This window comes from Panonychus citri, unplaced genomic scaffold, assembly GCF_014898815.1.
Source record: "Panonychus citri isolate SS breed McGregor unplaced genomic scaffold, ASM1489881v1 Contig00100, whole genome shotgun sequence".
In the NCBI taxonomy this organism is placed as follows: Eukaryota; Metazoa; Arthropoda; class Arachnida; order Trombidiformes; family Tetranychidae; genus Panonychus; species Panonychus citri.
Window position 1 is genome coordinate 488,671 of NW_026515505.1, and position 27,690 is coordinate 516,360.

The 27,690-nt window shown below is 32.4% G+C and overlaps 8 protein-coding genes and 1 pseudogene across 10 annotated transcripts; 5 read left to right on the forward strand and 4 right to left on the reverse strand.

Moving 5' to 3' along the window:
• Positions 1-1,978: 1,978 nt before the first annotated feature.
• On the forward strand, positions 1,979-3,656 carry LOC128388496 (uncharacterized; annotated as a pseudogene).
• Positions 3,657-4,408: 752 nt separating this feature from the next.
• Positions 4,409-7,223, forward strand: LOC128388497 (replication protein A 70 kDa DNA-binding subunit-like). The gene is made up of 3 exons (XM_053347904.1): positions 4,409-4,679; positions 5,287-5,823; positions 6,683-7,223. Exons 1-3 carry the CDS (start codon positions 4,496-4,498, stop codon positions 6,886-6,888), a joined length of 927 nt encoding a protein of 308 aa, XP_053203879.1. The 5' UTR covers positions 4,409-4,495; the 3' UTR covers positions 6,889-7,223.
• Positions 7,224-7,372: 149 nt separating this feature from the next.
• LOC128388509 (uridine-cytidine kinase-like 1) lies at positions 7,373-10,759 on the reverse strand. Its single transcript, XM_053347917.1, has 7 exons — positions 10,382-10,759; positions 9,835-10,163; positions 9,607-9,713; positions 9,320-9,490; positions 8,658-9,191; positions 8,181-8,366; positions 7,373-8,107 (listed from the first exon to the last, which is right to left on the reverse strand). Exons 1-7 carry the CDS (start codon positions 10,432-10,434, stop codon positions 7,790-7,792), a joined length of 1,698 nt encoding a protein of 565 aa, XP_053203892.1. The 5' UTR covers positions 10,435-10,759; the 3' UTR covers positions 7,373-7,789.
• A 142-nt stretch (positions 10,760-10,901) lies between these two features.
• Positions 10,902-12,271, forward strand: LOC128388510 (rRNA methyltransferase 3, mitochondrial-like). The gene has a single exon (XM_053347918.1). The coding sequence runs from the start codon at positions 11,047-11,049 to the stop codon at positions 12,235-12,237; it is 1,191 nt and encodes a 396-aa protein (XP_053203893.1). The 5' UTR covers positions 10,902-11,046; the 3' UTR covers positions 12,238-12,271.
• Positions 12,272-13,655: 1,384 nt separating this feature from the next.
• LOC128388498 (rRNA methyltransferase 3, mitochondrial-like) lies at positions 13,656-15,034 on the forward strand. The gene is made up of 2 exons (XM_053347905.1): positions 13,656-13,943; positions 14,225-15,034. Exons 1-2 carry the CDS (start codon positions 13,656-13,658, stop codon positions 15,032-15,034), a joined length of 1,098 nt encoding a protein of 365 aa, XP_053203880.1.
• LOC128388506 (U6 snRNA-associated Sm-like protein LSm5) lies at positions 15,035-15,612 on the reverse strand. Its single transcript, XM_053347915.1, has one exon. The coding sequence runs from the start codon at positions 15,489-15,491 to the stop codon at positions 15,183-15,185; it is 309 nt and encodes a 102-aa protein (XP_053203890.1). The 5' UTR covers positions 15,492-15,612; the 3' UTR covers positions 15,035-15,182.
• A 130-nt stretch (positions 15,613-15,742) lies between these two features.
• Positions 15,743-20,133, reverse strand: LOC128388504 (uncharacterized). 3 transcript variants are annotated; one of them, XM_053347913.1, is made up of 8 exons: positions 20,047-20,133; positions 17,140-17,357; positions 16,970-17,045; positions 16,820-16,890; positions 16,585-16,743; positions 16,310-16,384; positions 16,173-16,227; positions 15,744-16,089 (listed from the first exon to the last, which is right to left on the reverse strand). In XM_053347913.1, the coding sequence occupies exons 2-8, from the start codon at positions 17,248-17,250 to the stop codon at positions 16,013-16,015; spliced, it is 624 nt and encodes a 207-aa protein (XP_053203888.1). In that variant the 5' UTR covers positions 17,251-17,357; positions 20,047-20,133; the 3' UTR covers positions 15,744-16,012. The 3 variants fall into 3 exon arrangements, with proteins under 3 accessions (XP_053203889.1, XP_053203888.1, XP_053203887.1); XM_053347912.1 differs by lacking the exon at positions 20,047-20,133 and adding an exon at positions 17,461-18,522; XM_053347914.1 differs by lacking the exon at positions 20,047-20,133 and having other exon boundaries at positions 15,743-16,089; positions 16,651-16,743; positions 17,140-18,522.
• Positions 18,662-19,607, forward strand: LOC128388502 (uncharacterized). Its single transcript, XM_053347910.1, has one exon. It carries the CDS (start codon positions 18,791-18,793, stop codon positions 19,427-19,429), a length of 639 nt encoding a protein of 212 aa, XP_053203885.1. The 5' UTR covers positions 18,662-18,790; the 3' UTR covers positions 19,430-19,607.
• Positions 20,134-23,859: 3,726 nt separating the features above from the next.
• On the reverse strand, positions 23,860-26,441 carry LOC128388503 (dual specificity protein phosphatase 1-A-like). Its single transcript, XM_053347911.1, has 2 exons — positions 25,910-26,441; positions 23,860-24,472 (listed from the first exon to the last, which is right to left on the reverse strand). Exons 1-2 carry the CDS (start codon positions 26,250-26,252, stop codon positions 24,192-24,194), a joined length of 624 nt encoding a protein of 207 aa, XP_053203886.1. The 5' UTR covers positions 26,253-26,441; the 3' UTR covers positions 23,860-24,191.
• Positions 26,442-27,690: the final 1,249 nt, after the last annotated feature.

The window sequence follows — 27,690 nt, forward strand, 5'->3', positions numbered from 1 at the left end:
TTGTAATTTCCCTCCCTGAAGTTGTCTGGAACAACTTTCCTCCACAGGAGGAGCTACAGAAAATACACTGTAGTAATAATGTTAAATCATTGCATCCATCAGGATGTTACCAATAAATTCCTATTCACCTTTTATGTTTTGATTTAACTAAATGTTTTTAACTGTTTTTAAATTCAAATTAAATTAGATTAAGTTATAAAGGGTGTTTCACTTAATTTCAGACAAAAAGGGAAGTTACAATCAGAGTATCTCACCATAGATTAAGTAAAGATTAAGAGACAATTGGTAAAAAAGTGATAATCACAACGATTTTATCATTTCTTGACCATTTTATCAACAAAAATTCAATTTTTATCTTGATTTACATTTAATCTCAGGTAAGATACGCTAATTGTAGCTTCCCATTTTGTCTGAAATTAAGTGAAACACCCTTTATTATGGATGAACAGGAGGATGAACAGCTAGATGAACAGGAAAATGACCAGGAGGATGAACAGGAAAATGACCAGGAGGATGAACAGCTAGATGAACAGGAGGATGACCAGAGTGATACTGCTTCAACTCAGTCATTTCAATTTTTAGATGAAGAGGGAGTTGATGCCCCAGCCTCAAGTTTGTAAGATCAATTAAAAAAATTTGTGAATATGGAAAAATGTTAAGCTTAGATGCTTTTAAAAAATACATTACAGATGAATACGGGGATTCATTCTTTGCCGATTGCCTCCATGAAATCTACTGCAAAGAATATAATTCAATTCATCAAAAATCAACGATTTTTTCACTTTATAATAATCCTAAGTATACATACAGGGTTTTGAGAGAAGGGAAACCAATCACAGAAAAACAGTATCAACGATTCAAAAAACATTTGCATAAATATTATATTGTTTGTGATCGTATCTATTATTGTCTTTGTTCACAGTGTGGCAAAAAGCCGATGAAAGACAAACACCAGAATGATTATACTTCTAGCATATGCACCGTAGGTACAAGATTGTATTTCAGTGTGAACAATGTTCAAGATTGTTCAACCACAAAAGTAATTTAGCAGAGCATTTTGCTAAAAATCATTAATTCAATTAATTAAAATTAAAAATTAAATTGAAAAATATAAATTGTATTTTATATTTTTGTTTAAATTAAATAGTGTTGTAAATCTACCAATAAGCCATTGAACTTGTAAATATGCAGGTATGGCAGCTTATTGGTAGCTTCTTAATACACTACCAATAAGCTGCTATCTACTCATGAGGTCATGAGTAAATCGGTAGGAAAGCGCATGTTACACCTCCATTTCTTAATTGGGTTTGTATAAATCCATTTTTATAGCTATCCTCTCATCAATATCCTTTGGTTTAATTAATTATGTTTTTGTCAATTGTTGTTCATCAAAATTTTTCAAAAAAAAACCCAGAAGATGAATCAAAACAAAAGGTTAATATTCTTTTTTTTACTAAGCTTCTTAGCTTTTTTCTTTTAAGCTTTTTATTCTTAATATTTTTTTATTTTTCTCCGTTTTTAAGTGATCATCTTTTTGTTTCATCTGTTGGTGATTTTCGATTTGAAATTTAATACCTTTTTTATTTCTTTATGTTACATGTATACAGCCACAATGTTCGTGGTGATGCGAATCTTTGCCAAAACCCGATTAGTTTCTTAACAAGCCGAAGAAAAAAATTCATTTGTGGATTTCAAGAAGTGGCTGCATCTTTTGTAGAGATGAAGTTAAATGGATTTGGTGCTTCACCACAGTTCGGCTCCACAAGAGGCTATGATTTGCCAAGAACTCATTGGTTTGGTTCAAACAGAACGGCGACGGCCCACAATATGAAAATATTAATTTCCGACCTTGTCTCCTCAAAAAGTTGATATTGGGCCGGAGTGTTTTTATAACGCTGCAATTTTTACTCTTGGTAAATTTAAATTAGGCTACATACAATGTAAATACTTACCATAGGCCAGACCTTCCATGGTATGAATGGCTACCAAAAGTTCATGCAGGTCTCGATTTATTGACCTTTGGAGGTTACGACCAAAGAAACCTCGATATCAAACCAGTGAATGGTTTGATTTTGGTCGGCGACTTCAATATTGAAAATACATTTTTTAGTGAAGATGGTGGTGCTCCGAATTCGAAGCGTTTGAACTTCATGTTAAGGGATTTCGGTTTAAAACCTATTCACGATAAGCCAACATATGTGCCCAGTGCTTCTTCAATTGATTATTTTTGTTTTTCGGACAACATAATCCAAATTGAACCAGATTTGACACTTCCCCTGCTGCCATCCGACCACATCCCTCTCCATGCTACTTTCACCATCACCCAAACAAGAAGGAAATTAGCCAGATCGTTGGAAAGAAAAAAACGCCTGGAAGGAACCTTATTTGATGAACGCGTGGTTACTGCAAAAACTTACATCGCCGACAATTTTGACAATTAAATTTTGTGCCACTGTTTTCAATTATCTTCATTTATTCTATTACCTTATTCAATTGTGATGATAAAGTTTTTGTGTGATACAGTAAAACCTCTGATAATGGGACTTCGTGGAAATAGCTTATTCTCACTCGTCAACAGTAATTAGTGCAAATAGCAATTAATTTTTGCACTGTTTAAGCCTATTGGCAGGGACCGTATAATCATAAAGTCCCATTTTCGGAGAGTCCCATTATCAGAGGTTTTACTGTATTTGTGAAAGGACTTTCACCAAGTCATCTAATTTAAGTCAACACAAAGTAACTATACATAAAAATATAGTAAATTTAAAAGGATTTGATTGTGTTATTTGCAAGACCAATTTTTTGACAATTCAACTTACATAAACATTTGGATGAAGTTCACGAAATAGAAGTTGAACTTGAAGCAATTGCTTTAGCATCTTTCCAATTATTATTTATCATTCAATATGAAATTTTTCAACAGATTGATAATATCCACATCTATGTTATTTTAATTAAATTTTCTTGATTGGAAACTCAAGTTGAATGAAAGCTCGAGCTTCATAAGTTCGCGAGGTGCTCGTAAAACTAAAGAAACAGAATTTTATTATTATACTTGCTGTAGAAGTGGATCATACGATACAAAAGCTCAGAAGCGACAAGAAAGAGTTCAGGGGACTAAAAAAATAGGAGGTCGATGTCCAGCTTTTATTAAAGCGATTAAAAATCTTACGAGTGGTTCGGTTTCAGTCGAGTTCACTTCAAATCATGTTGGACATGAATGTGAACTTAAATTTCTTAATGTCCCTGAACATGATCGTGAATTGATTGCCACTGAGCTAGCATCACAAGTTCCAAGGTCGTTGGATCTTAATAATATACGCGCTTCACTCAAATCTAAATTAGAAAGAAAACACCTTGTTACGGCTAAAGATATCCAAAATATTGAAGCATCTTTAAATTTATTGAGTAATGTAAAAAACATTCTGATGATATTTTGAGCGTCGAAATGTGGATGCAACAATTTAAGTAACTGCCAGATAAGCCAGTATTATTATACGAGAAAGGTCACAAACAATTCATGCTTTCGATGATGAATGAGACACAATGTTTTATGTTCAAAAAATACGGATGAAAAATCACAAGCATCGACTCAACACATGGTACGAATGCTCATCAATTCCATTTAACTACGATTTTAGTTAGTAATGATAACAAGTGAGTATAATATTTCTCTCATTTTCTTAATTTCCTCTCTCTCTCTCTCTCTCTCTTGATTTTCTCTCTCTCGGTTTCTCTCTCTCTCTCTCTTTCTAATGTTTTCATCTGATTATCATTATTATCCACATGATATCCACATATCGATTGATACAGTAATGGATTTCCATTCGCATTTCTCTTCTCAGAGAGAATAGACACATTCATCAAGTTTTCAGAGCCATAAAGGATACTGTTGGTTCGATTGAATCTCAAACATTCATGTCTGATGGTTATCCAGCTTATTTTAATGCATGGTGCTCGGTGATGAATAACCCTGAGAATCAGTTGATTTGTGCTTGGCACATACTTCATTCATGGGATAGAAATAATAAAAAAAATTCCTGATCTCATTAAGCGAGAAGAAGTGAGAACAAGTTTATCGCAGATGCTGAGAATCACAAATGAAAGTGAATTTGAAACAGAATATTCTCGTTACATTGAATATCTGTTAGCAGATCAGCAAACGTTGAAATTTGCTGAATATTTTCAGTCTCATTACACAAATCGACGTAAACTGTGGGCTTATTGTTACAGAAAGGGATTAGGAATAAACACTAATATGAATCTGGAAAGCTTACATAAGTAAGTAAAAAAATATCTTACAAAAATTTCCACTTGATTCTAATTTAAACATTTTTTATCGATATTAAGAAAACTTAAGTATCAATTGTACAACTGAAAGCAAGTGAAGTGGTTGGATGTCGCAGTTTACATAATTTGCCCAAATAATTTATTTGGGCAAATTATTCTTCTTTCTTTTGTTTACTGTTTTTCTGTGAAATTTATTTTCTTTGTAATGGCTTCTACTCCGAGATTAACTGAAGGTGCTCTTGGAACAATCCTTTCTGGGGGTTTTGTTGAACGTCCAATCGTCCAAATTTTGGCTCAAAAAAATGTCTCCGCTGATAGTGTTCAAAGGTATCGTTTCTTACTCTCTGATGGTAAATTTTCTTACCAATGGTTGTGCTATGGCTCAAAGAGTTGAAGCTGGCGAATTTGAAAGGTATACTGTTATGCGGTTAAATAAATAAGATGTGTTCACTAGAATTTGACAAAAACTTTGCGTTATTTTTGTTGTTCTTTCTGATTGTTTATAATTAATTAAATTATACCAAATGATAGTTTAGTTTTTCATCTACATCTATGAAAAATTTCAAAAAATTCTGATAAAAGGTTTTCGAACAATTAAATTTTTAAAAAAAATCGAAAAAATAGGATTTTTCACCATTTTTTTTCGAGTTAATGGCCTTTTAAAGCGAACCAAAGGTCATATCGAATTTTTAAAAGTACCAAAAGATGCTCTGTGGTCATGAACAAAAACTGTAAAGGTAAAAGGTTATCATGAAATCGCGTTTTAAAAATATGCTGAATTGAAAATTCGGACAAAACGCATTTGGTACCCACTTCTTACTCACCATGTTAATTTCTCATAGAGATTTACATAGAGAACATACAAAAATTTAAATTTTTTTAAAAATAATTTAATTGTTCGAAAACCTTTTATCAGAATTTTTCGAAATTTTTCATAGATGTAGATGAAAAGCTAAACTATCATTTGGTATAATTTAATTAATTATAAACAATCAGAAAGAACGACAAAAATAAGGCAAACTTTTTGTCAAATTCTAGTGAACACATCTTATGTTTGTAATCCAGCCGCTGGAGGAAGCAACAAAAAGATTCTGCTCATCTCTAAGCCTGAAGTAATTACTCCTGGGGCTAATATCGGACGGAAGATTGGTAATCCACCACCTTTTGAAGGTTCTTCTATAGCCAATGATTCCCTTTCATCCACATTTGCAAATGGTGTCTCAAGTACCTCAGGGGGGTCAACAAATGGTGGTTACAATGGATTTAGATCTGGAGCTAAAGCTTTCAGTAGTGTTCCCAATCAAGCTGATATAAGCATGAGTGATACCTCTATTAGAGAAGAGGCTATTTTCCCAATTAATCAGATCACTCCTTACCAGAATAAATGGGCTATTCGAGGTCGTGTTACCAATAAAGGAACTCTCAAAAGTTGGAATAACGCAAAGGGTGAAAATACTTTGTTCTCATTTAATTTACAAGATGGATCAGGGGAGATTCGAATTACAGCCTTTCGTACCGAGTGTGATAAATACAGTCCATTCACTTAGTTTAGGAATCGTCTTCTTTTGGGTCTAATTCTCTTGAGAGTTGAGATAAATTTATGAAATTTTATATTTCTATTTCCAGTAACATGGCCTATGCAAATGCCAAATATAAAATTCTCAGCACTAAAGGCCATTTGATTATTTAATTTCGAAGTTTATTTTATTGAAAATGATATTCAATTAGTTTAGGAATGTGGCCAAAATCGAGATAGTTCTGCATCAAACTGATCTGATCTTTTTTCTTATAATTCAATTAGTTTATTGTAATATTCAGGCCAAAATTCAAATCAATCGGTCAAACAATTAACGAAATAATTAGAAAATTAAATTAACATTGATTTGTATGGGAATTTAACTTTCGAGTTCGAACTTTTGTCCATAAAAAAGCCATTTATCGACATTTTACTCTGAAATTTTTTTCTAAGGTCAAATAATAGTCCACTCATAGGGTACGATTGGTTTTAAATCTTCTAAATTCTGGAAAAAACTTTTATTTAGTTTTGAACATTCGAAAGTATTTTTTCGCATTCGAGACATTGAATTTCCATAAAATTTCGTCTGTTTTTGTTTAAAATTAGATAAAAGTTTTTCTAGTGTTTTGATGATTGAAAACTAATTGCTACCAGTTTCTATGCTACCTCGATTCAGGCCAAATTCCTAAACTAATTGAATATCATTTTCAATAAAATAAACTTCGAAATTTAATAATTAAATGGCCTTTAGTGCTGAGAATTTTATATTCGGCATATGCATAGTCCATGTTACTGGAAATAAAAATATAAAATTTCATAAATTTATCTCAACTCTCAAGAGAGTTAGACCCAAAAGAAGACGATTCCTAAACTAAGTGAATGGACTGTACTTTGATATGATTCAAGTCGGAAAAATCTACACTTTAGCCAAGGCTTCTGTTAAACCTGCCAACAAAAAATGGTCTGATGTTGACCATGAGTATGAGTTGACTCTTCAATCAGACTCAATTATTATCCCTTCAGATGATGGTACCAGTTGTCCTCAAATTAATTTTCATTTCTCCTTACTCTTTGATTTATGAGGAGACACTTTCGATATCTCTTCTACATATCAGTCGAGTTGTCTTCCCCGGAGCCCTCTGTTTCTTGGTCCTTTGGGTGATGAGGGTCATCATTAGGTGGGGAAGCCATTTTTTTCGAAGAGAAAGAGAAAAGCAATTGATTGATCAGATTTGTGATACTTTTGACTTTTCTCGTAATTAGTATTGGATTGCATCTACAATCGTTAATTAATAATCTCTGAATTACAATCATATTCAACTGAATCGATTTAGTTTGTTCTGAATTTCTTTTCTTCTTTGATTCTTTTTTCAGTTTGCAACTTGAATAATTTGAATACAGTAAACAACCAGACAATGAGACAATTTTTTTCAATGGTCCCTAATTACAAATTTTCTCTTTCTTTTCCATTGTCGATGACAATTACGACAACGTCGTCACGGCAATGGACACTTCGTAAGAATAGCTTTTACACAGCAGTCTCATTATCTGGTTGTGTACTGTATGTTCATTAAATCCATGAGTTTATGTGTTTATTTTAATGGAAGAAAAGTAAATGAAAAGTTGACCATAATTTCTCAATGAGAATAAGTCATTGTGGATAAAGTGTAAATAGTTTTCTGTAAACAAGAAAAGACTTGAAAAGAAACATTTGATTTTACAAAGAGGAAAAATTAAAATATAGAGATCGAAATAATTTGGAATACAATCGAAAAACAAAATGGCAGAGAGAATAGGAATGAATTTCTTGATGGTAGTGGTTAGATAATGGACACAACCAAATCAAGAGATATATTAGTTGATTGATTTTTCCTTTGTTATGATTTCAGTGTGTAAAAAGACTGATAAAAAGGCCGTTACATTGAGAGTATTAAAAAAATTGTTCCCATTATGTTTTGGATTTCCTGTCATGATTTAGATTAATTATGGACCTGGACAAAGTGATTCAGTTCCGAAAAATTTATCACCAAAGTTACCGATTCCTGGGACAATGTAGAAACTGTCGTTAACTTCTGGATCAACTTCAGTGGTCACGATAACGACTTTCGGAAACGCGTAAGCAATTGAATGGACTCCCGATTCGGCCATTAACAATGAACATAAAATAATATTCTCTTCGGGTACATCATGGTCAAGTAGAACTCTAATCGCCATCATGGCCGCTGCTCCGGTAGCGACTGTTGCATCCATTACGAGTATACGATAATCCTTAATGTCTTTCGGAAGTCTAAGATAATAAAGCTGAAAGGACACAGAAAAATGAATTAAATTCTCTCACCAATTGGTAATTAAAAGAACAATTAAATTAAATTACCTCCGGAGTGTTTGTAACTGTATTCGTTTGGATACAAATTTTTCCTAATCGAGCGTCTTTCACGACATCTTTCAACGCTTGTTCCATGGTCTCGCCCGCTCGTAAAATCGAGACCCCACAAATCTTTTTACCATCAGCCCGTTTACCATAATATTCAACTCCTTGAGGTGTTTCAATCGTTACATCCTAACAATTAACATCAGATTCAAATGATTAGAAAACTCAGTTAGTCTCTAAGATCCAACTTTACAATATGCTAATTCTTGTTTCTTCAATTAAGAAAAAAAAATCTGATAATAGATTATTAACTCTTGTTAATTACAGAAATCAAAAATTTTCCTTTGATTAGCTTGATTGAATAAAGTCATTAAGGAAAGATTCTGTGATAACATTGATTGATCGCATTGGAAATCTTATCGAGATCTTTTTTTGAAACATTAATCGGACATTTGATTTTAAAGTTAATTTGTTAATTACCTTAAAGGGAAGAAGTGAAAGCACAAATTCAATTAAAAGTCTCATTAATCGTTTGGAATAGAAGATAAATTCATCTCGAGTTGTATCTTGATTCCTAATGATTGTGTGAATCCCTCTAACTTGTGATGTCATTGGTAAGACTTTCAATCTTCCAGGTAATGGTTGATCTTGATGGCTTTTTAATAGTTTAGATCTTAATTGAGCTCCTCTTGATTGTAATTGTTTATGTATGTGTTGAACAATCAGATTAATGGCTATTTGATTCTCACCACCTCGAGGTACAATTATATCAGCGTGTATCACAGTTGGGGCAATAAAATTTTCAAACGAAGGCTTCACAAAAGTATTATATTGTTTCATTACTCCTTCCAGGTCACGGCCTCGTTCAGAAATGTCTCGTTTCAATCGACGTGCTAATCGTACATCAGGATCGGTGTCAATGAATACTTTCATATCCATCATGTCCAAAAGTTTCTTATGATAAAATATCAGAATTCCTTCAACAATTATAACATTAGCTCCATAGGTTACTCTCTATAATTGGAAAGGGGTCAGGAAAATTAGGAACAAAAAAAAGAACAAAAAAAAAGGAACAAAATTAGAAACAAAATTAGAAACAAAATAATAACAATTAACTCTGAGGAAGAGGAATAGTTGATTACCGTTCGTTTTTCTCGTGAATGTGTAACGAAATTGTAAATCGGTACATCGACTCGTTTACCATCTCGTAATTTGGCAATTGTTTCAGCTAATAAATCAAAATCGAAAGCATCAGGAGAATCAAAGTTAAATTCATTAGTTCGAGCAAGTTTACTCTCGTCGGCTGATAAAACCTTCATATCAGCGAGAAAATGATGATGATGGAAAAATATAGAAATAAAAGTATATAAGAATAAAGGTAATTCCAAGTAAAGATTTGTATCTATGCTGCATGGAGCATTCATATTACTTTGTAAAATGAATCCATGCTTAATAAGGTGACCCAAGGCACGTCGAGTGTTTCGATAATCTTTCTAGCGACTGTAGTTTTACCCGAAGCACTTCCACCACAAATACCTAGAAAAAGAAAAGTAAATTGAGAGATAAATTGTTTAAAAAAGCTAAAATCTGATCTAAAAAAGACTTGATATCATCAATGGTTGCATAAGAGATGAGATGGATCGAGAAAATGACTTACCGATTATTAAAGGTTCAACTAATTGTCCTTGGACATCATACCAAGGAGGTCGACCCGAAGTGTAGATTGTCCGTTGACCTGATCTTAAAAGTGTATTAGATTTGGTCGCTAAGATTTTCGTCTTTGATAATGTCCATTCGGCATCTTTGCGACTTGTCTTTGTTGGTCCTTTAGCTTTAACTGGTTCCCATGTTACTTTTTGTGGTTGATACGAATTGAGTCCATTCAATTCTTTCGGTTTAATGGGTTCACTGTTTAGTCCCATTTCTCCTATAAGATCGTCGGTTTTTTCTCCTTTAATAGGATAAGATAAATCATCGGCACTTCCACTAATTAATGGTGAACAAAATTTAGAACACAGAAAAGAGAGAGAGAGAGAGAGATAGAAAAAGATGATTAAACGATCAACGATTTTGACAAATTACAAAACGTAGATTCAAGTTAATCGGTTGTACATATAATATGATTGAAGACAAACATCTCGAAAGACACAATGGAAACAACTAAATAAAAGGTTAATCAAAATGGGAAAAGAAATTAATCATACCCATCTGAACTAGCGGAACTTGGTATGTCATAATTTCCTATAGTTTCAGACATGAAGATACGTTGATGAAGATGATTGAGGAAGTGAGAGAAACTATTAATTTAACATTAAAAGAATAAAATTGGAAAGGAAAATAAAAACAAGAAAAGAACAGAAAATTTTTAGTTGAATGATGACAACAAATGAGATGCCGGTGATGAATCAACGAATTAAATAGAAAACTCAATTGACAATCAGGTCGAACCAGTTTTTCCTTCTTATCAATGAGAGATAATTAAATGATACTAATCAAACGAGAAAACCAGCATTTGATATTAAATAAGCAAAACGATGTTCAAAAAAAACAAAAAAAAAGGAAAATAAAAACCAAGAACATTCAATTCAAAGTAAATCTCAATTCGCTCAACATAAACAAGTGGTTTTCGATTTCATTCGATTTTAGATTAATGATCGATTTTCGGTATTTTGTTCTTTTTTCTCATTTCATTGGAAAAGCTAAAGAGAAAATCGATTAATTTAAAATCGAAAATTTGATCGAACGAGTTTACCAATTTTCTTCACCATGTGTTCAATCAATAATAAAGAAAATAATTATCTGGTTGATTAATATTCTGTGCGGAATTTGCTTAATTTATTTAGTTAATTGTGAGTTTATTTTGTTCATTATGCTTTCATCTTCTATTCGTGGCCATGTTTGTTCAATTAAACCGTTGATTAGATTGTCAATCGCTGCTGCCGGTGGAGATTCTGGTGCCAGGCCGATAATTAAGATTCTTGATTCAGAGGGAAATCCTTATTATCCTGTTCCCGAAATTTCATCGGAAAAGGTTCCCCGTAAGGTAATTGAATCTTTTGATAAAAAGAGATTCAATCCAAAATCTTATGCCACTTATATAAAACATTTGTCAATGAAAGATGCCAAGAGTTGTCGTTTTGATAATAGATTTACCTATGTGAATATTTCTCATGATCATCCTGATTTTGTCCGAGCAAAATTGATTATCCGTGGATTAACTGGTGAAAGGAAATCTTTTATTGCTCTGGAAGGTAAAAATATTGTCCGTGATGGTCTACAGTGTGGATTAAAGCTCGATAAACTTTTCTTCACCAAGGAATCAATCCTACAAGGTATACCCGAATTAGAAACTCTGTTAACCGCTGCTTACATGGGTGAATATAAAGATCATGGACCAGTTTTGATTAAAGTAACACCGAATATGATGAACAGATTGTCAGATGTTCAAACACCACCAGGAATCATTGGTCTATTTGCTAAGCCAACAAGTAGTTCAGAAAGTTCTGCTACCCGAAATTGTGGTATTCCGGTTACTCTGATTGGTGATAATATTCGTGATCCTGGTAACATGGGAACTCTAATCAGATCTTCGGCTTCCATTGGTGTGGAGAGAATCATTTGTACCAGCACTGCCAATCCATGGGAATCTAAAGTTGTCCGATCAGGAGCTGGAGCTCATTTTCGTTGTAATCTAATTACCGATTTCGAATGGTCAACTTTACCCACTTTGTTACCACCCAAAGATTCAACTTTAATTTTCGCCGAGAAAACAAAATCCCAAACAAATGAACTTACCTCATCTTCAACTCTTTCGAGTAAAAATTATTTTGATCTTGATTATCCTCAATTCATTGATTCGGATAAAAAATTGGCTGTTATCATTGGAGGGGAAACTGAAGGCATTAGCGATGAAGCTTTAGCTTTAACTAATCTCTATCAAAGATCATATAAAGTTAATATTCCCATTTTGAAGGGAATTGATAGTCTTAACTCAGCAATTGCTGGATCAATTATACTATTTGAAATTCAAAGACAAATAATTAAAGGAATTGCAAAATAATTAATGGAAAATTTATTAAAGTTTATAAACCTAAGCTTCTTTTTTATTGTTAACTTCAATTTTTTTCCTTCGCTCAAATCGACTAATCACTTTTTACCAAATAGTTGGTCCTTCGTCATCACCTAATTTGTTTTCTCATTTTTGACTCAACAATTTACGTTCTTAATTCTCTCTTATTAGCTGAATTTAGAATTAAATTGTTTCCATTGTTACTTATTCATCTTTAGTTAGTGTTTATCTATTTTCGTAATGATTTAAAGTCGATTACAGTCGGAGAGAAATGTTTACTCGATGTTTTCATTTTCTTTTCTTTTCTTTTCAAAGGTAACCTTTACGTTGAAATCTTTCTAAAATCGTTAATCTTACAAATTTTTTAATTCTTTTCTTATTCTCAAAGTTTTCATTATAACTTTCGAACTTTTTATTCTCATTTTCGTATTCCTAGAAGCACTTATGCTGCTCCGTATATTGGCCTTAACTGGACTTTTAATCCGATTGTTTATCTGTGCAGTTATGGTGAGTGATTGTAAATTCTCAGTGACAATCAACTTTAATCAACTATTTTACTAATATGACATAGACTAGTCCACTTAATCTATTGATTATCCTTTTAGCTTTATGCACTTATAAATAATAAACTCATAAATTAACGTTTAATTAAAATCAAATTTTCATTTGTTATTCAGATTTAAAGACCAAAATAAAAGTTTATCCAGCTAAAGGTGAAAATGACAACAACCATGACGATCGATCAAAAGCTTGAGAACTGAGATGAAAGTTATTAATTATTTCTAATTATTGATTAATTTTCTAAAAAATGAAAATTTAATGAACTTTTGCGAATGACAAACGAATAAAAAAATCTAACGTACAGGTTGTTGTTGTAGTTTTTGTGATTGAAATTAAAATTTTTCTGAATATTGAATCAAAACTAACAAGATAGCTTTTCAAAGCAAAAAACGGTATTGTGCTCTCTCACACAAACAAGTTTTACAGTGCAAAAGAAAGTAAAAAGAAAGAGAAAAAGAAAGGAGGGAAATATCGATCAAAGAAAGGCCTGAGACAATCAAACCGAACCTTAAGCCGAAAAAAATCAGCTGAGAATTGAAAATATCGAGCTGACGGACAGATCTTGAGTCTTACCAATAATTGAAATTCAATTTCTAGAAAAACTTTTGTTTGTTGATTTGTTTATTGGTTTAATTTTTATTTCTCAACGATTAATAATCATTTAGTCAACAGGTTGTTGCTCATCTTAGGCTCTATTTGGGTGTTAAAATAACCTCTGTTTCCTTATCCTTTTCATCTCATCTTCTTTTGCTGATTTTTTGTTTTGATTTTGTTCTCTCTCTCTCTCTCTCTCTCTCTCTCTCTCTCTGTTTCTATACTTTTCTTTTTCTCTCCAACCCAAATAGAAAATGGCTTCTTCATCAAATGATGACTCTCCTCATCAACTATCCACGGATGAATGTTCGCGACCAAAAAAAAGAGGCCTCAGGAGAATGCGTTCCCATGAATTTTTAGTAGAGACCGACGAAGAACATCGAGCTAGAAGGTACCGAGAGTACATAAAATTTCAACTTGAGGACTTACAAAGTTATATTAAATATGGACTTAATGGTTCTGAAAAAGATGATCAAGTGACTGATACAGCCAGCAAAATTGAAACTCTTGAGATCACTGGTGGAGATTCTCAGAAAAAACAAGTAGCCAATGATGTCTAATGAGAAAGTGTATCTTGAAAATGGATTCCAATTCATTTCCATCTTAGTAATTATCATGAATTGTTCAAATCGTATAACTTGAATTAATGAATATCTTTCTTTCCAATGTGAACACTTGATTGACATTTTTTTTTGTCACCATTTAATCTCAGTATCAATTTGATTTTCTCTTCCTTTTCTGTTGATGATAATGATCAATAAACTATTGCTTATGCCTTCAAAATCGAGAGGAATTGTCAGCTAACTTTGCTATTAAGCTTTAGCTTTATATTATCCATGATGGTCTACAGTGTGGATTAAAGCTCGATAAACTTTTCTTCACCAAGGAATCAATCCTACAAGGTATACCCGAATTAGAAACTCTGTTAACCGCTGCTTACATGGGTGAATATAAAGATCATGGACCAGTTTTGATTAAAGTAACACCGAATATGATGAATAGATTGTCAGATGTTCAAACACCACCAGGAATCATTGGTCTATTTGCTAAGCCAACAAGTAGTTCAGAAAGTTCTGCTACCCGAAATTGTGGTATTCCGGTTACTCTGATTGGTGATAATATTCGTGATCCTGGTAACATGGGAACTCTAATCAGATCTTCGGCTTCCATTGGTGTGGAGAGAATCATTTGTACCAAAGGCTGTGCCAATCCATGGGAATCTAAAGTTGTCCGATCAGGAGCTGGAGCTCATTTTCGTTGTAATCTAATTACCGATTTCGAATGGTCAACTTTACCCACTTTGTTACCACCCAAAGATTCAACTTTAATTTTCGCCGAGAAAACAAAATCCCAAACAAATGAACTTACCTCATCTTCAACTCTTTCGAGTAGAAATTATTTTGATCTTGATTATCCTCAATTCATTGATTCGGATAAAAAATTGGCTCTTATCATTGGAGGGGAAACTGAAGGCATTAGTGATGAAGCTTTAGCTTTAACTAATCTCTATCAAAGATCATATAAAGTTAATATTCCCATTTTGAAGGGAATTGATAGTCTTAACTCAGCAATTGCTGGATCAATTATACTATTTGAAATTCAAAGACAAATAATTAAAGGAATTGCAAAATAATTAATGGAAAATTTTCTTTACTAATTATTTTAGCACAAATTTGATGTGTGAAGGTGTATTTAAGTGTGTTTGTTAGTTTAAAGATTTGAAAATCAAATGGAAATTAAATGAGAAAACATTTTGATGGTAAATTGTCATGAAAAGATAGTTAATTGTTCATATCTGGACCTTCACCTCCTGGAACCATCATTGCAATGTTATTACCATTGAGTAGAATCATTTCCAGTTTATTGATTCGTCTTCCTTCATTTGTATTCTCGAATTCGGTTACGTCTTCAAGAACCATATTCACATAATCATCAAAACCAAGCAATTGGCCAACAATTTCCTTCTCATTTTTCATGATCACATGAATTTTTGATCCAATACATTTGTCAATCAATTCCAATGGTAAAAGTTGAGAGATAGCAGAAGATGGTGTTGATTGTTGAGTCGCAGTGGCATTTGCAGAAGCCATGATTACCAAAAACAGTTTAAATCACTACAATTTAATAAGAGAAACAATTAAATTAACTCAGAGATTAAGTCAGTGGTCAAAGTGGTTAAAGTGGTCAAGATAATCAAGAAAATAAAAGCTTTTAAATTGATAAACAAAACGAAAGAAAAACGGTCGATTGTGTCGCCATCTAGTGTTGGGTAGAAGAAAAGAAAACTTTGAATTCGTTTTTTTGAAAATCAAATAAACATTATCAAAGATTTTAATTGTTAATTTGTTAAGAGTGTATGGTTGGAATTAATTAATTATTTTATTTATAATCAAATAATTTACACATTAATTTCTACATTAAAATGGTTTTGTCTTTTTTCCACAAATTGGGAATTAATTGTGCCAATCGATAAAAAGAGTTCAATGTGCGTCGTGTTCGTGATTTGATTAACAAAAACATCAACAAACAATTAAAAGTTCATTTAATTTTCAAATTTTTCTTAGCAAATTAATCAATAATTAGAAATAATTAATAACTTTCATCTCAGTTCTCAAGCTTTGGATCGATCGTCATGGTTGTTGTCATTTTCACTATTAGCTGGATAAACTTTTATTTTGGTCTTTGAATCTGAATAACAAATGAAAATTTGATTTTAATTAATCGTTAATTTGATTGATTAACAAACAATTGATAAAAAATTTTCCACTCACTTGTACCATCAGTTAACAAAGTATATTGTCTGTAAACAGAGTAAAGTGCATAAAGCTAAAAGGATAATCAATAGATTAGTCTATTAGTATAATAGTTGATTAATGTTGATTGTTACTGAGGATTTACAATCACTCACCATAACTGCACAGATAAACAATCGGATTAAAAGTCCAGTTAAGGCCAATATACACGGAGCAGCATAAGTGCGCTTCTAGGAATACGAAAATGAGAATAAAAAAGTTCGAAAGTTATAATGAAAACTTTGAGAATAAGAAAAGAATTAAAAAGTTTGTAAGATTAACGATTTTAGAAAGATTTCAACGTAAAGGTAACATTGGATTTCTAATTCTTATCATTACTAAATCGTTAGAATGTTTCTAATTGTCCAAATTGAATCGTTAATCAACTTACCCAACGTAGAAATCTTTCTGGAACATTTTGTGAAACTAAAGGAACACAAGCAGTTTGTTGACTCACTGGTAAGGAAATTTCGACAAAATTATGAGCTAAATCGAGAGTTATATCGATTATGGCCAAAATCATCCAGGGAATGAAACACCAAGATTTTTTCTATTCGAAAGAAGGAAACCGTAAAATCGAAAGAAAATAAGTTGACAAAGCAAATGGAATTCAGCAATTTACTCACTTTCGCCAAGCCGAAAAATAATAAGATCGAAGCTAAAATGAAGAGAACACTTTCAATCGCCATCGCAAGAACTGTAATCAATAGAGAATATAATTTAATAAGTTAATTGTTGAAGTCGAGCCGAAACAAATTGTAAAGATCAACACTTACGAATGAAAAAGATTATCGGATGAGTTTCATGAATCATATTCGCGGTGCTCCAAAGTAAATCAAATATACTGGTAGACTGATAGATGGATTAGATAACAAAGAAAAGGATTAAAGGCTTGGATTATGAAGAAAGGATAATCCATGGATTGAAATCATTGAAATTGACTTACAGAGGCGTAAATACCAGCAAAGAGACTCGCTTGCCAAGGCTCGAGGCAACCATCGAGTCTATCACGAAGCAGCATCTCATTGCTTCGGGAAATTGGTTGATCAACACTCATTTAAAATTGAAAATTAAGCCCGATAGACAGTTAACAGTTGAATTAAATCCCAATAGAAACAATTAAGTAACATTTAACTTAGAAGCGAGAAAAGATCAACGGTTTACCTTTGAAAAGAAAAGAAAATGAAAACATCGAGTAAACATTTTTATCCAACTGTAATCGACTTTAATTCACTTTAAATCATTACGAAAATAGATAAACACTAACTAAAGATGAATAAGTAACAATGGAAACAATTTAATTCTAAATTCAGCTAATCCGAAACGAGAAGTGGACGATCAATGGTCAACTTTCAATTTCTAAAGAGTAGAAAACAACAATTTATTCAATACAGTTAATCATTCATGCGATTAAATGTGAATCTGAAGATGAGCAGAATTTTCTCTCTCTCTCTCTCTTTCTCCAACAATATAACTCACACGATACATTTTCCACTCTCCATGAATCCAGAAAAAAGTTCAGGGTGGAAAATGATTATCACCAAAGCGTAACACTCTCGAGTCAAAATAATAACAATAATAATCATGGATTCTAATGGTTGATACTTTCTGTTGATTATATGAATGAAATTTAGAGTTTGAACCAATTATGTCAAATTGTTTCATTAATTGTTCCATTATATAGATTATATATTCATCGTTCTCTCCCTGTTATTACATAAAGAGGAGAGAGAGTTTATCTTGATTCAAAATTGGAATAAAATAAATGACATGAGAGAATAATTAAAATGTTGGTTAGTTAATTTCTCTCCTAATTTTTTCATTCTAATTTTCCTGTGTACTAATATTTAGGTTACAATTTAATTTGGTCACTGATCTCGTTTTCTTTTCCTATTAATTATTTAGATTTTGCTTTATTATCTAAATCACTGAGATTGTAATATTGTTATTACGATATCATTTTCATGATATTCACTTGGTTTTAATTGTTGTTACTTTAACTACCCTTTGATTATTAGGATGTTTCATGAGAGAATTCAAATTAATGATATAATTAATGATTCCTTGATTTTTACCATTTTGTCACACACATTCATATGTTTGATTTAATTGTTACTCTTTTCCACTTTTTACTTGATTACAATATTCACCACACGTCAAGTTATCAGGTAATTAAGTTAATCACGTTAAAAATATATTAATGATTTTCTTGATTCAGTTTGGATTAATCAACGAAACTTAAACACTTTCAGTGCTTTCGATGATTTAACTTACTTGTTGTTGACCAAATAAACAAAATTTCAACTAAGGTTCAAGTGGTTAATTATATTAGTAGATAAATTTAATTAACTTGATTAGTGATTAAGAGCAATTGATTGAATGGAAAAAATTTTCTTCGCTTAGTGGTGACATCTATTGGCGAAAAAACTAAAAATGTAATCATGTGTTTTCTTTTTTTGGTTAACTTTGTTTATGTTTATCTTTAAATTAATTTGGTGTTGGTCTAATTGTGGTTTCGTTTTCTTTAATTTAAATTGTTGTTCTATTTACGATTCTAATTTCAATCATCTAGTTTCATCTATTAATTGTAAACTATCATGTCAAATGTTGCCTACATTGGAAAACCATCCAGATATCATGGAAAACGTATATTCGAGATATTAATCAATTTAAAGAATTTTGGAAAAGGAAGAATATTGGAGAAAATTTATTCCAATGAGAAACATGGAGAGAAAACATTTTGTATTATTAAAGAAGCTTATCCACAAATGGATAAAGATTTAGCCTTTGGTTTGGTTTACACGGAGCAATATTATCGAGGAGCGAGGATTCCTGGTCTAACTGAGATTCTGCCAACTACACCTGATTATCGTTTGATACATAAACATGAGGAAGAACCTTATTTAGAGATTGCTAGAAATGCTCCAGAATATGGTAAAAATGTTCCTCGTAAGGTATTACCACAATACTACAAAGTACCACCTCTCATGGCGGAAGTAATTAACCGTAGAGCTTTCAATAATCCACCTTGTATCTACATCAAAGGATTGAACAAGAAAGATTATGGTTACGATGCTGAAAGTATAACCCAACTAAAGATACCATTTGTTTATCAATGGAACGAATTTGAATCATTAATCTACAAAATAGCGGATGAAGATGGTGGAGAAAAGATTCCGACAAGACCAAGAATATTCATCGACAGATTAAAGGCTAAAGAATCGAACCAATTATAATCTCTTTGTAATTAACCAAACTCTCTTTAAATTGAAAGATAAAAACCAAATTCGAACCTTATCAAATTTCCTAGTGACTTTTGCCACCTAAACCTTGTAAATCATTAGAATGATTCATTTCATAAATTAATGCTAAATTACATATTAGCTCCAATAATTAAATTTTCTTCTCTTTTTCGTATTGTATTTCGATATTGTAATATTTTCCTGAGTGAAGCGAGAGAGAGAACAGAAAATTCTATATTCTTAGATGGACCCTCATTCATAATCTGGACGCTGGTCAGTTAAAAGGAAGTCGAAACTTGCGATCACCATTAGTCAATTGTTTGGATAATGTTAATGAAATCTTAATCATTTTCTTGTTTTGCTGGGAAAAATTAGAAATTATAAAACAAAAACTATTCTAGTTAATTATCAAGCTTGGAATCATCTACGATTAGCTACTAATTAAACGCTGGAGCTAATCAATTGGTCTAACATGCAGATCATTTTGAATAAGTCATGATTCCCAATCTATTATATTTAATTTGCCAGTTTTTTGGAGCAATTATTTAACATCCACAACGAAATCAATAAAGTATTTAGATAGTAAAAAGTATTAATAATAAGTGATTTACTTAATATTGCCGGTGAAGAAAAGTTTAAACTACTACCAGGCTTTGAACGTAAATTGGCCTTGGTCAGAAGAGAGTGGGAAACATCACCCACCGAACCAGTGCTTGACCCTCCATCGGCATCGCCAGTTTCATGGTCACTCAGTCCAGTGTCACTTTTATATCCACTTAAATGAATCTCAAGCTTACGTTAATCAAGTGATAATCCTCTTCCTTTAATCGTGCCCGTTATAATGGACATAATTGTAAATTCACAAGCTATTTAATTGTCAGCAACCAGTGGAAAAATAGATTGGAAAACCATTTAATAGAATCACAATCAATGGTAAATCAATTAATACAAATCGATTGAAACGTTTTTTACTCCATCAACCATAACTACTGTTCCTAATCAAATCGTAATCAGTATAAATCAACTGATGAAAATTGAGATAATTCAATGGTCGCAAGAGTTTTATCATTTTAGACAATTCATTCGACAATAAACTAATCATTCACCAAAGTTTCGTTTAGCTCGACTCAAAAAACATTGTCTCACGAAATACATCTTCTTTTTCTAGGATTAACATCATCATCATCACTATCTTCGAAAATTCGAAAATCAAATGGGAATTAAATGAGAAAACATTTTGATGGTAAATTGTCATGAAAAGATAGTTAATTGTTCATATCTGGACCTTCATCTCCTGGAACCATCATTGCAATTTAAACTAATCATTAAAGCTTTGAGCAACTCGACTTCAAAACTTGCGTATTTTTTTTGGTCTAGGATTAGGATCATTTTCTAAGCCCGCTAACTCTCTTAGCGACTGAACTTTCGGTTTATGATGTTGAGGGACAACAGCCGATGGCTCAGACACTTCGGCCGTTATGAGCGCGTCCGAAAGAGGATCTTCATTAACGTTATGAAGACATCCAATCACTTCACGGAATCCAGCGATTTCTCGTTTCAATTGGACATCAAGTTTCGAATCAGGGACGATAACATGATTACGACTTCGTACACTAAAATACGAACGCAAAAGTCTAATACCTATTTTTTGTTTCCGTAACTGGTCAGCCTCTTTTTCCTGGCATCTTCGAAGCTCCTGTGCACCTAATCCTTTATTGTTATCCTGTTGGTGATTATGAGGAATAACATTTGATGGAACAGACATTCTAGTTGTTTGGATCATTTTCAACAGAGGATCATCAGCATCGATACCAAGGAGACTAATTACTTCTTTGATAAAATCTATCACTTGTTCGGATGCTTTATCATGACTTGAATAAGAATCTTTATCATAATAAAGACTTTTTATCTCAAGATATAAACGCAAAAACTCAAGTTCTCTATTAATTCGACTGAACAGAACACCGTCTTCTTCGCGACGCTTTCGAAGCTCCTGAGCATCCAATGTGATACTTTCACCCTGTTGATGATTATGAGCATTTGATGGAACAGATATTTCATTTGAGAAATATTTGTTTGGGTAAGTTAACCTTCGCTTTAGTGACTCAATTTCTATTTCCAATGTTCTCTTAAGGCCATGACATTGGTCATGTTTGTAATGTCTGCAAAAGGAAAGCAAAATTTGAACATCTGATTTCTGTTCACTCAACGGAACAATCCCTTCTTCACGAGGTTTTCGAAGCTCCTGTTCACCTAATCCTTTATTGTTATCCTGTTGGTGATTATGATGAGTAACATTTGATGGAACAGACATTCTAGTTGTTTGGATCATTTTCAACAGAGGATCATCAACATCGATACCAAGGACACTAATTACTTCTTCTGTTAAGATCTTCGATTGTTCATCAAGGCTCGAACAAGAATCTTTATCATAAATAAGACTTTTTATCTCGAGATACAAACTCAAAAGCTCAAGTTCTCTTTTAATTCCACTTATCACAACAGCAGCAGCTTCTGCACGTCTCTGAAACTCCTGAGCAGTAAATGTATGATTGACAAAATCGTCAATCACCTCGCTGGTGAGGACAAATGTTGGATAGAGTTGAGCACCAGGTTCAGAACTAGGAGCAGTGCCATCATTAAGATCACTTGTATCGGGAGTATGAACACCGTTTTCTTCGTGTCGCCTCTGAAGCTCCTGAGCATCCGATGTAATACTTTCATCCTGTTGATGATTAGAAGCATTTGATGGAATAGACATTTTATTTGAGAAATATAATAACGAGAATTAAAGAAAGAGACGGAGAGAGAGAGAGAGAATAGAGAAGACGAAGAGATGAAAAGAATACGGAAACAGAGGTTATTTAGAAAAAAATAAACCTTAAGATGGACAACAACCTGTTGACTAAATGATTATCAATTGTTGAGAAGTACAAAAAGCGAAAAACCAAATCAACAGGTAGTAACAATCAGCAAACTTTGTAAAAAAAGTTTCTCAAAAGTTTATTATCGAAATTGAATCAACACTTTTTGGAAAATGATGACACCTTTTGTTTAAAAACTGAAAAGAACAAATAAAAATGCGCGAGAATTAAATAGTCGAATTTCACTGATTCGATGATTGATTAGATGAACATTTTTCTGAAAAAATTGGTACATAAACATGAGAAATAATGTAGATAGAGGAAAAAATATTCCGACAAGACCAAGAATATTCATCGACAGATTAAAGGCAAACGAATCAAACCAATTATAATCTCTACCATCTAATCAACCAAAAGAGAAACCAAATTCTAAACTCTAATCAGATTTCCTAGTGACTTTTCTACCCAAACCTTGTAAATAATTGGAATGATTCATTTCATAAACTAATTCTAAATTACATATTAGCTCAAATAATTAAATTTTCTTCTCTTTTTCTGATATTGTAATAGTTTCCTGAGTGAAGCGAGAGAGAGAACAGAAAATTTGAGCAATGTGTTTATCCGAAAAACGGGTTCAAGAGAAGGAGAAAGGAACCAAAATGTTTGATGATTAGTTAAATCATTAGAAACAATCAAGTTTATCGAGCGAAATTAGATTATTAATTAGTTTTTTGTTTTCTTTTGGATAATAAACATTAATAAAGAAAAAAAGATTACCGACATTATTGAGATAATTCAATGGCCACAAGAATTTTCTCATTTTAGGCAATTCATTAATTACAAACTTCGCCTTCTTTATATTTTCCACTTGACTTAATTTTTTTTCTATTCTCCCTCAAGCTGATTAACTTAATTCATCTTCCAAATTGTTATCGAACTGTTTCAATGTTTTCCATCCATTCACTCATTCATTCATCTATTCACTTACTCACTCACTCACTCATTCATTCATTCATTCATCCATTTTCATCTTTATATTTTCCTATCTCTCTCTCTCTCTCTCTCTCTTGAACTATAACATGATCACCTCATGTTCAACCCACACTGATATTTGTAGTAAGCAGAAAAAAATGTGAGTGTAATTAACTTAACAACCGCAGTTAAATTCAACGCAAATCCTACTTATTCCCACAATAGAAAATTTAATATTTGGATAAATTGTATTAGTAACAATAGTTTCCGGTTAAATTGTTGTACATTGATTTTAATCTCTACTAATCATTATATTGAACAATCCTTCCTTTCCTCCTCCCTCTCTCTCTCTCCTTCCTCCCACTAATCAAATAATAGTAATATCAACACATAAATCAAACAAAATGTGGGAAAACAATCAAAGTTGTTTTTTAATTAGTTAATTGTTGATTTCATTCGGTTTCAGTGTGTTGATTATGATTTCATAAAAAGTCACAATTTAGTTTGTGTTTTTTAGGCTTCTCTCGGAAAAACAAAACAAAAAACGATTGAGATGATCAATGATTACATGAAATATGATTAAAAAAATAAGATGAATTACAATCGGTTTTTAATTTAAATTCAGTTCTTAAGACAATTGTTATAGATTATTTCTCAAAGGTGTGTTTTGTTTTTGTTGATTCATTTTTTTTTTCTTTTGATATGATTGAATAGTAATAATGATGATGGAGATGAAGATGAAGATGAAGATGATGATAATGAAAGAGGATGTGGACGATGGTAGAGATGATACAATAGTAATTATAGTAAATAGGAAAATAAGATAAATCATGTAAACAATTTACTTTGCGTTGAGATTTGATAATTTCTCTTGCGCCTTTTTTTTACCTTTTTTTGAACAAGAATAAGTATTAACTTTGTTAAGTTGTTGATGTAATTGGTTCGGGGCACATTGAATCTGGACTGTCTCTAAAAGAATCTGAACTCGAATTGTTGAATAATTTATCTTCAAAGCACAATAATTGGCCCAAAAAATTAAAATTCGGAGAAACGATTCGCCGACGGGATTTAACAAATTCATAGGATTCTTCCATTCGTAACTTTTTGGTCGCCATTATATAAGCCATGCATATAGTTGCTGATCGACTGATTCCAGCTCGACAATGAACCAATACTTTGCCGTTAGATTGTTTGATTGAATCTGTGATAAATTAACAGCAAAAATGGGGGGAAAGAGAAAAAGAAACAAGAAAAAAAAACCGTCAATGAATGACCCATTTGCCCGGAAGAAGATGATGAGGATGAATGAGAAAAAGAAGGATAAGAAAAAAAATGATGTTGATGGAGCTCTTCCTCTTTCTCTCTTTGCTCTCTAACCTCGATTATACAAAGCTTTACTAGTTCCCCTTTGCCCCACGAACAAGAAGCGGATATCCGTCCGGATAAAATGGAGCATAAATACTTACACACACACACATACACATATATGGATATGGTGGTGATGAGGATGATGAGAAAGAGGAGGAAGGAGACGGTTAAAAGATAGTAAATTGTAAGAGTGAATGAGAGATGTTTCTTTAAAAGTTTAAACGATCTTCTTCTTCTTCATCACTAGTAACACCTCCGATCATAATCGCTCATTGTTAAAGGTACAATGAGAACCTACTGTGACCTGTTTATTGTTCAATATGTGTACAAGTTTACATTTTATAGTAGAGAAAAAAAATTAAGTAAAATTTAGTTCTCTATCTTTCTCTCTGTCTTCGTATTTTTCTCACTTTCTCACTCTACACTCGTGTCTGGTCGATAATCACTTCCGGTCTTGCGGTATTTCAGTTATCATCATGAATATTTCACCCATGGATTGTGACCCATAGAGTGAGAAGAGAGAGAGAAAGGAAAGAGGAAGAAAGAGAGAAATAGAAAGAGAATCATGTCAAGTGAGGGAGTAAAAATCTATTACTATTAAAGAATCAAGAACGACAAAGATTCGAGAGAGTGAGAGGAAACGTATTAAAATAGACAGAAAATAAGAAGAAGAAGAAAATGGAATGAGAAGTTTTTGGCTCATAATGATTCATAAAATTGAAGCAGCAGCAGAAGATTATTATTACTATTGGATCGATACTGAGAAGACCTTCATCTTAGTCTTTTCCATCTTCTTCTCATCATCTTTTTTTAGCTCTTATTCTTGATATTCTTGTTTTTCTTGTCTTCTTCTCTACTTTCTTATGCTCATGATTTTTTTCTCAATGAAACCTTTTTCATTCATGAATTAACTTGCCTTTTCTCATCGATCCACTAGCCATGCGTCTCTACACATTACAATCAATACAAAAATGTGTACAATCAAATGAGAGAGAGAGAGAAAAAACAAAACAAAGCTTAGTTTTTTTCTTTCTTTTCTTTCTTAGATTCACTTTCTATTTTTTCTCTTTCATGGAATATAAATTCATCGAGATGATCAATGAAAAGAATAGTAAAAAATATATTTATGTGTAATTGGGGAAGAAAACAAAAAGAAAACAATCAAAATTTAATAATTAGTTTTGATTTTTGTCTTTGTTTTCTTGGATTTTAGGTTAATATTTGGTAAAAGAGAATAGAATTTTTTTTCTCTCTCAGATCTTCTTCTTACCAATAAAATCAATTGCTTCGTCAAACCACAGGCTTATCTCTTCGGATCCTGAATCTTGAACAGGAATTGATTTATATTGGAAGGTATCTTCAAAATGATTCGGACAATTATGAGACACATTAAGAAGAGCAGTGATTCCTAATTTTTCCAAATTACGTTTACATGATGCATGATAACCACTTCCGAGATAAAGGTGAGGTAATATTTCCACGGGTTCACCTTGATCACTTTCACGGGAAAATAAATATATTGAACTATCCACATAAAGGGGACCATAAATTGGATCAGAGATGTTAATTGTTGACACATCAACAGTGATTGGAGTTGGTCTTTTACTATTCATAGTCTGATTTTTGTTTGATTAATGTAGTTGTAGTTGTTGTTGTTCTTCTTCTCCTTGTTACTATTTAAAAAAAGATTCAGAACAAAGTTAAAAGAAAAAATTAACTAAAAAAGAATTTAAAATTGAAACCAAATTAATCAACAACAGTTTAACTGTTTGTGGTGTGACCGGTTTATGGTCAATTTAGACGAGCAAACGTCTACTCCTAGCGTTACGCATGGAGTGTGTGGTTACCTTTTGTAGGTTAGGTAATGTTATTCCATTCGTAGCGACATCTCGTTTTCAGGTACTCAATTTGGGGTATCTTCTAGGAGTTTCAACAGTAGATACTCTGATTTACCCTGATCATTGTTAGTTTCACTACTTTTTTGCTGTAGTTTCCTATTGATTTCCTCCATACTTCTGTGTTTAATGTACCATTTTCTTACCATTTGTATTACTTTTGTCGGAACATATTTCAGATCATTTCTCGAGTGAATCCATTTTAGATAAAAATTTGCTTTCTCTTCGTAACTTTCATCTTCAATTTTCAGTATAAGCTCTCTCATCATGGGTTTTATTTCTTTCTGGCCCACTATCGGTATAAGCTTTGTTGGTTCAAGGACCAGATCACATTCTTCAAGTCGCTCATAATGTATAATTATCGACTTTCTGGTTGATATCAATCTAATTGTTTGTAGGAGCACTGAGTTAATTAATATCGCCTCAGGACTTTCCTCAGAGCAAATTATGATGTCCAATAGTGCTGCTAGTGTTGCGTTGTTCCCTCTACTTGATAGCGAAGTTGTCAGATGTACATGGCTCCTACGGGTCACGTCATTGTAGCAAATCATTTTTTCCCTTGTGAGGTTTATTAACTTAGTTGGTGGTTGTAATGATCTGCCCGCCACTACACATTTCATCGAAAAATTGTTTATTGTCATTCTCTTATCAAGCCAGTTCTCAATGTTGTCTTTAATCTTTTTGTCACCATTTCGTATTAGATTTGTAATATGCCTCACGATGAAGTTCACCGCTGGATTAGTTAGTTTCAGTGTTTTAACCCACCATCGATCAGCTCCTTTTGGTAATATATTTATAGCAACAATATCTCTTCCTAAAGCTAGAGTTTCTTCTACATTTGATTTGATGTTCATCATGTTTTTCAGGAAGTGTTGTGGGCCAAGACATTCAAGACTTTGTAGTTTCGCGGTTATTATCTTGTTGATTACCATTATCGGCATTCCATTCAAGAATAACTTCTCAGAGCTCGATATCTTCGGCGTTGTTATCAGTTGTTTGATCGTTGCTATATCCGGTTTCGTAATTAGATAACCAACTGCTTTTTTCATGCTCAATGCCCTCGAATGGTATTTGAAATGTTCTGCGTTAATTGTGAAGCTTTTTGAAGTATTCAGTCTTAGATTTACCTTTCCAAGTTCATGTATTAGGATTTTTT

Excerpts from the sequence above, each read along its gene's own strand:
- LOC128388506 (XM_053347915.1), bottom strand. The coding sequence starts at position 15,491 with ATGGCTTCTGCAAATGCCACTGCGACTCAACAATCAACACCATCTTCT.
- LOC128388502 (XM_053347910.1), top strand. The coding sequence starts at position 18,791 with ATGTCAAATGTTGCCTACATTGGAAAACCATCCAGATATCATGGAAAA.
- LOC128388497 (XM_053347904.1), top strand. The coding sequence starts at position 4,496 with ATGGCTTCTACTCCGAGATTAACTGAAGGTGCTCTTGGAACAATCCTT. Across the intron at positions 4,680-5,286 it reads GTTGTGCTATGGCTCAAAGA|AAAGAACGACAAAAATAAGG; the intron begins GTTGAAGCTGGC and ends ATAAACAATCAG. Across the intron at positions 5,824-6,682 it reads TACCGAGTGTGATAAATACA|TGAATGGACTGTACTTTGAT; the intron begins GTCCATTCACTT and ends TCCTAAACTAAG.
- LOC128388498 (XM_053347905.1), top strand. The coding sequence starts at position 13,656 with ATGGCTTCTTCATCAAATGATGACTCTCCTCATCAACTATCCACGGAT. Across the intron at positions 13,944-14,224 it reads GAGATTCTCAGAAAAAACAA|CTTTATATTATCCATGATGG; the intron begins GTAGCCAATGAT and ends ATTAAGCTTTAG.
- LOC128388509 (XM_053347917.1), bottom strand. The coding sequence starts at position 10,434 with ATGTCTGAAACTATAGGAAATTATGACATACCAAGTTCCGCTAGTTCA. Across the intron at positions 9,491-9,606 it reads GCATGGATTCATTTTACAAA|GTTTTATCAGCCGACGAGAG; the intron begins GTAATATGAATG and ends GCTGATATGAAG. Across the intron at positions 8,367-8,657 it reads TTTCACTTCTTCCCTTTAAG|GATGTAACGATTGAAACACC; the intron begins GTAATTAACAAA and ends GTTAATTGTTAG.
- LOC128388510 (XM_053347918.1), top strand. The coding sequence starts at position 11,047 with ATGCTTTCATCTTCTATTCGTGGCCATGTTTGTTCAATTAAACCGTTG.
- LOC128388503 (XM_053347911.1), bottom strand. The coding sequence starts at position 26,252 with ATGAATAGTAAAAGACCAACTCCAATCACTGTTGATGTGTCAACAATT. Across the intron at positions 24,473-25,909 it reads CGAAGCAATTGATTTTATTG|ATTCAATCAAACAATCTAAC; the intron begins GTAAGAAGAAGA and ends AATTTATCACAG.
- LOC128388504 (XM_053347913.1), bottom strand. The coding sequence starts at position 17,250 with ATGAGTGTTGATCAACCAATTTCCCGAAGCAATGAGATGCTGCTTCGT. Across the intron at positions 17,046-17,139 it reads TTGCTGGTATTTACGCCTCT|TCTACCAGTATATTTGATTT; the intron begins GTAAGTCAATTT and ends TCCATCTATCAG. Across the intron at positions 16,744-16,819 it reads TATTTTTCGGCTTGGCGAAA|AAAAAATCTTGGTGTTTCAT; the intron begins GTGAGTAAATTG and ends TCTTTCGAATAG.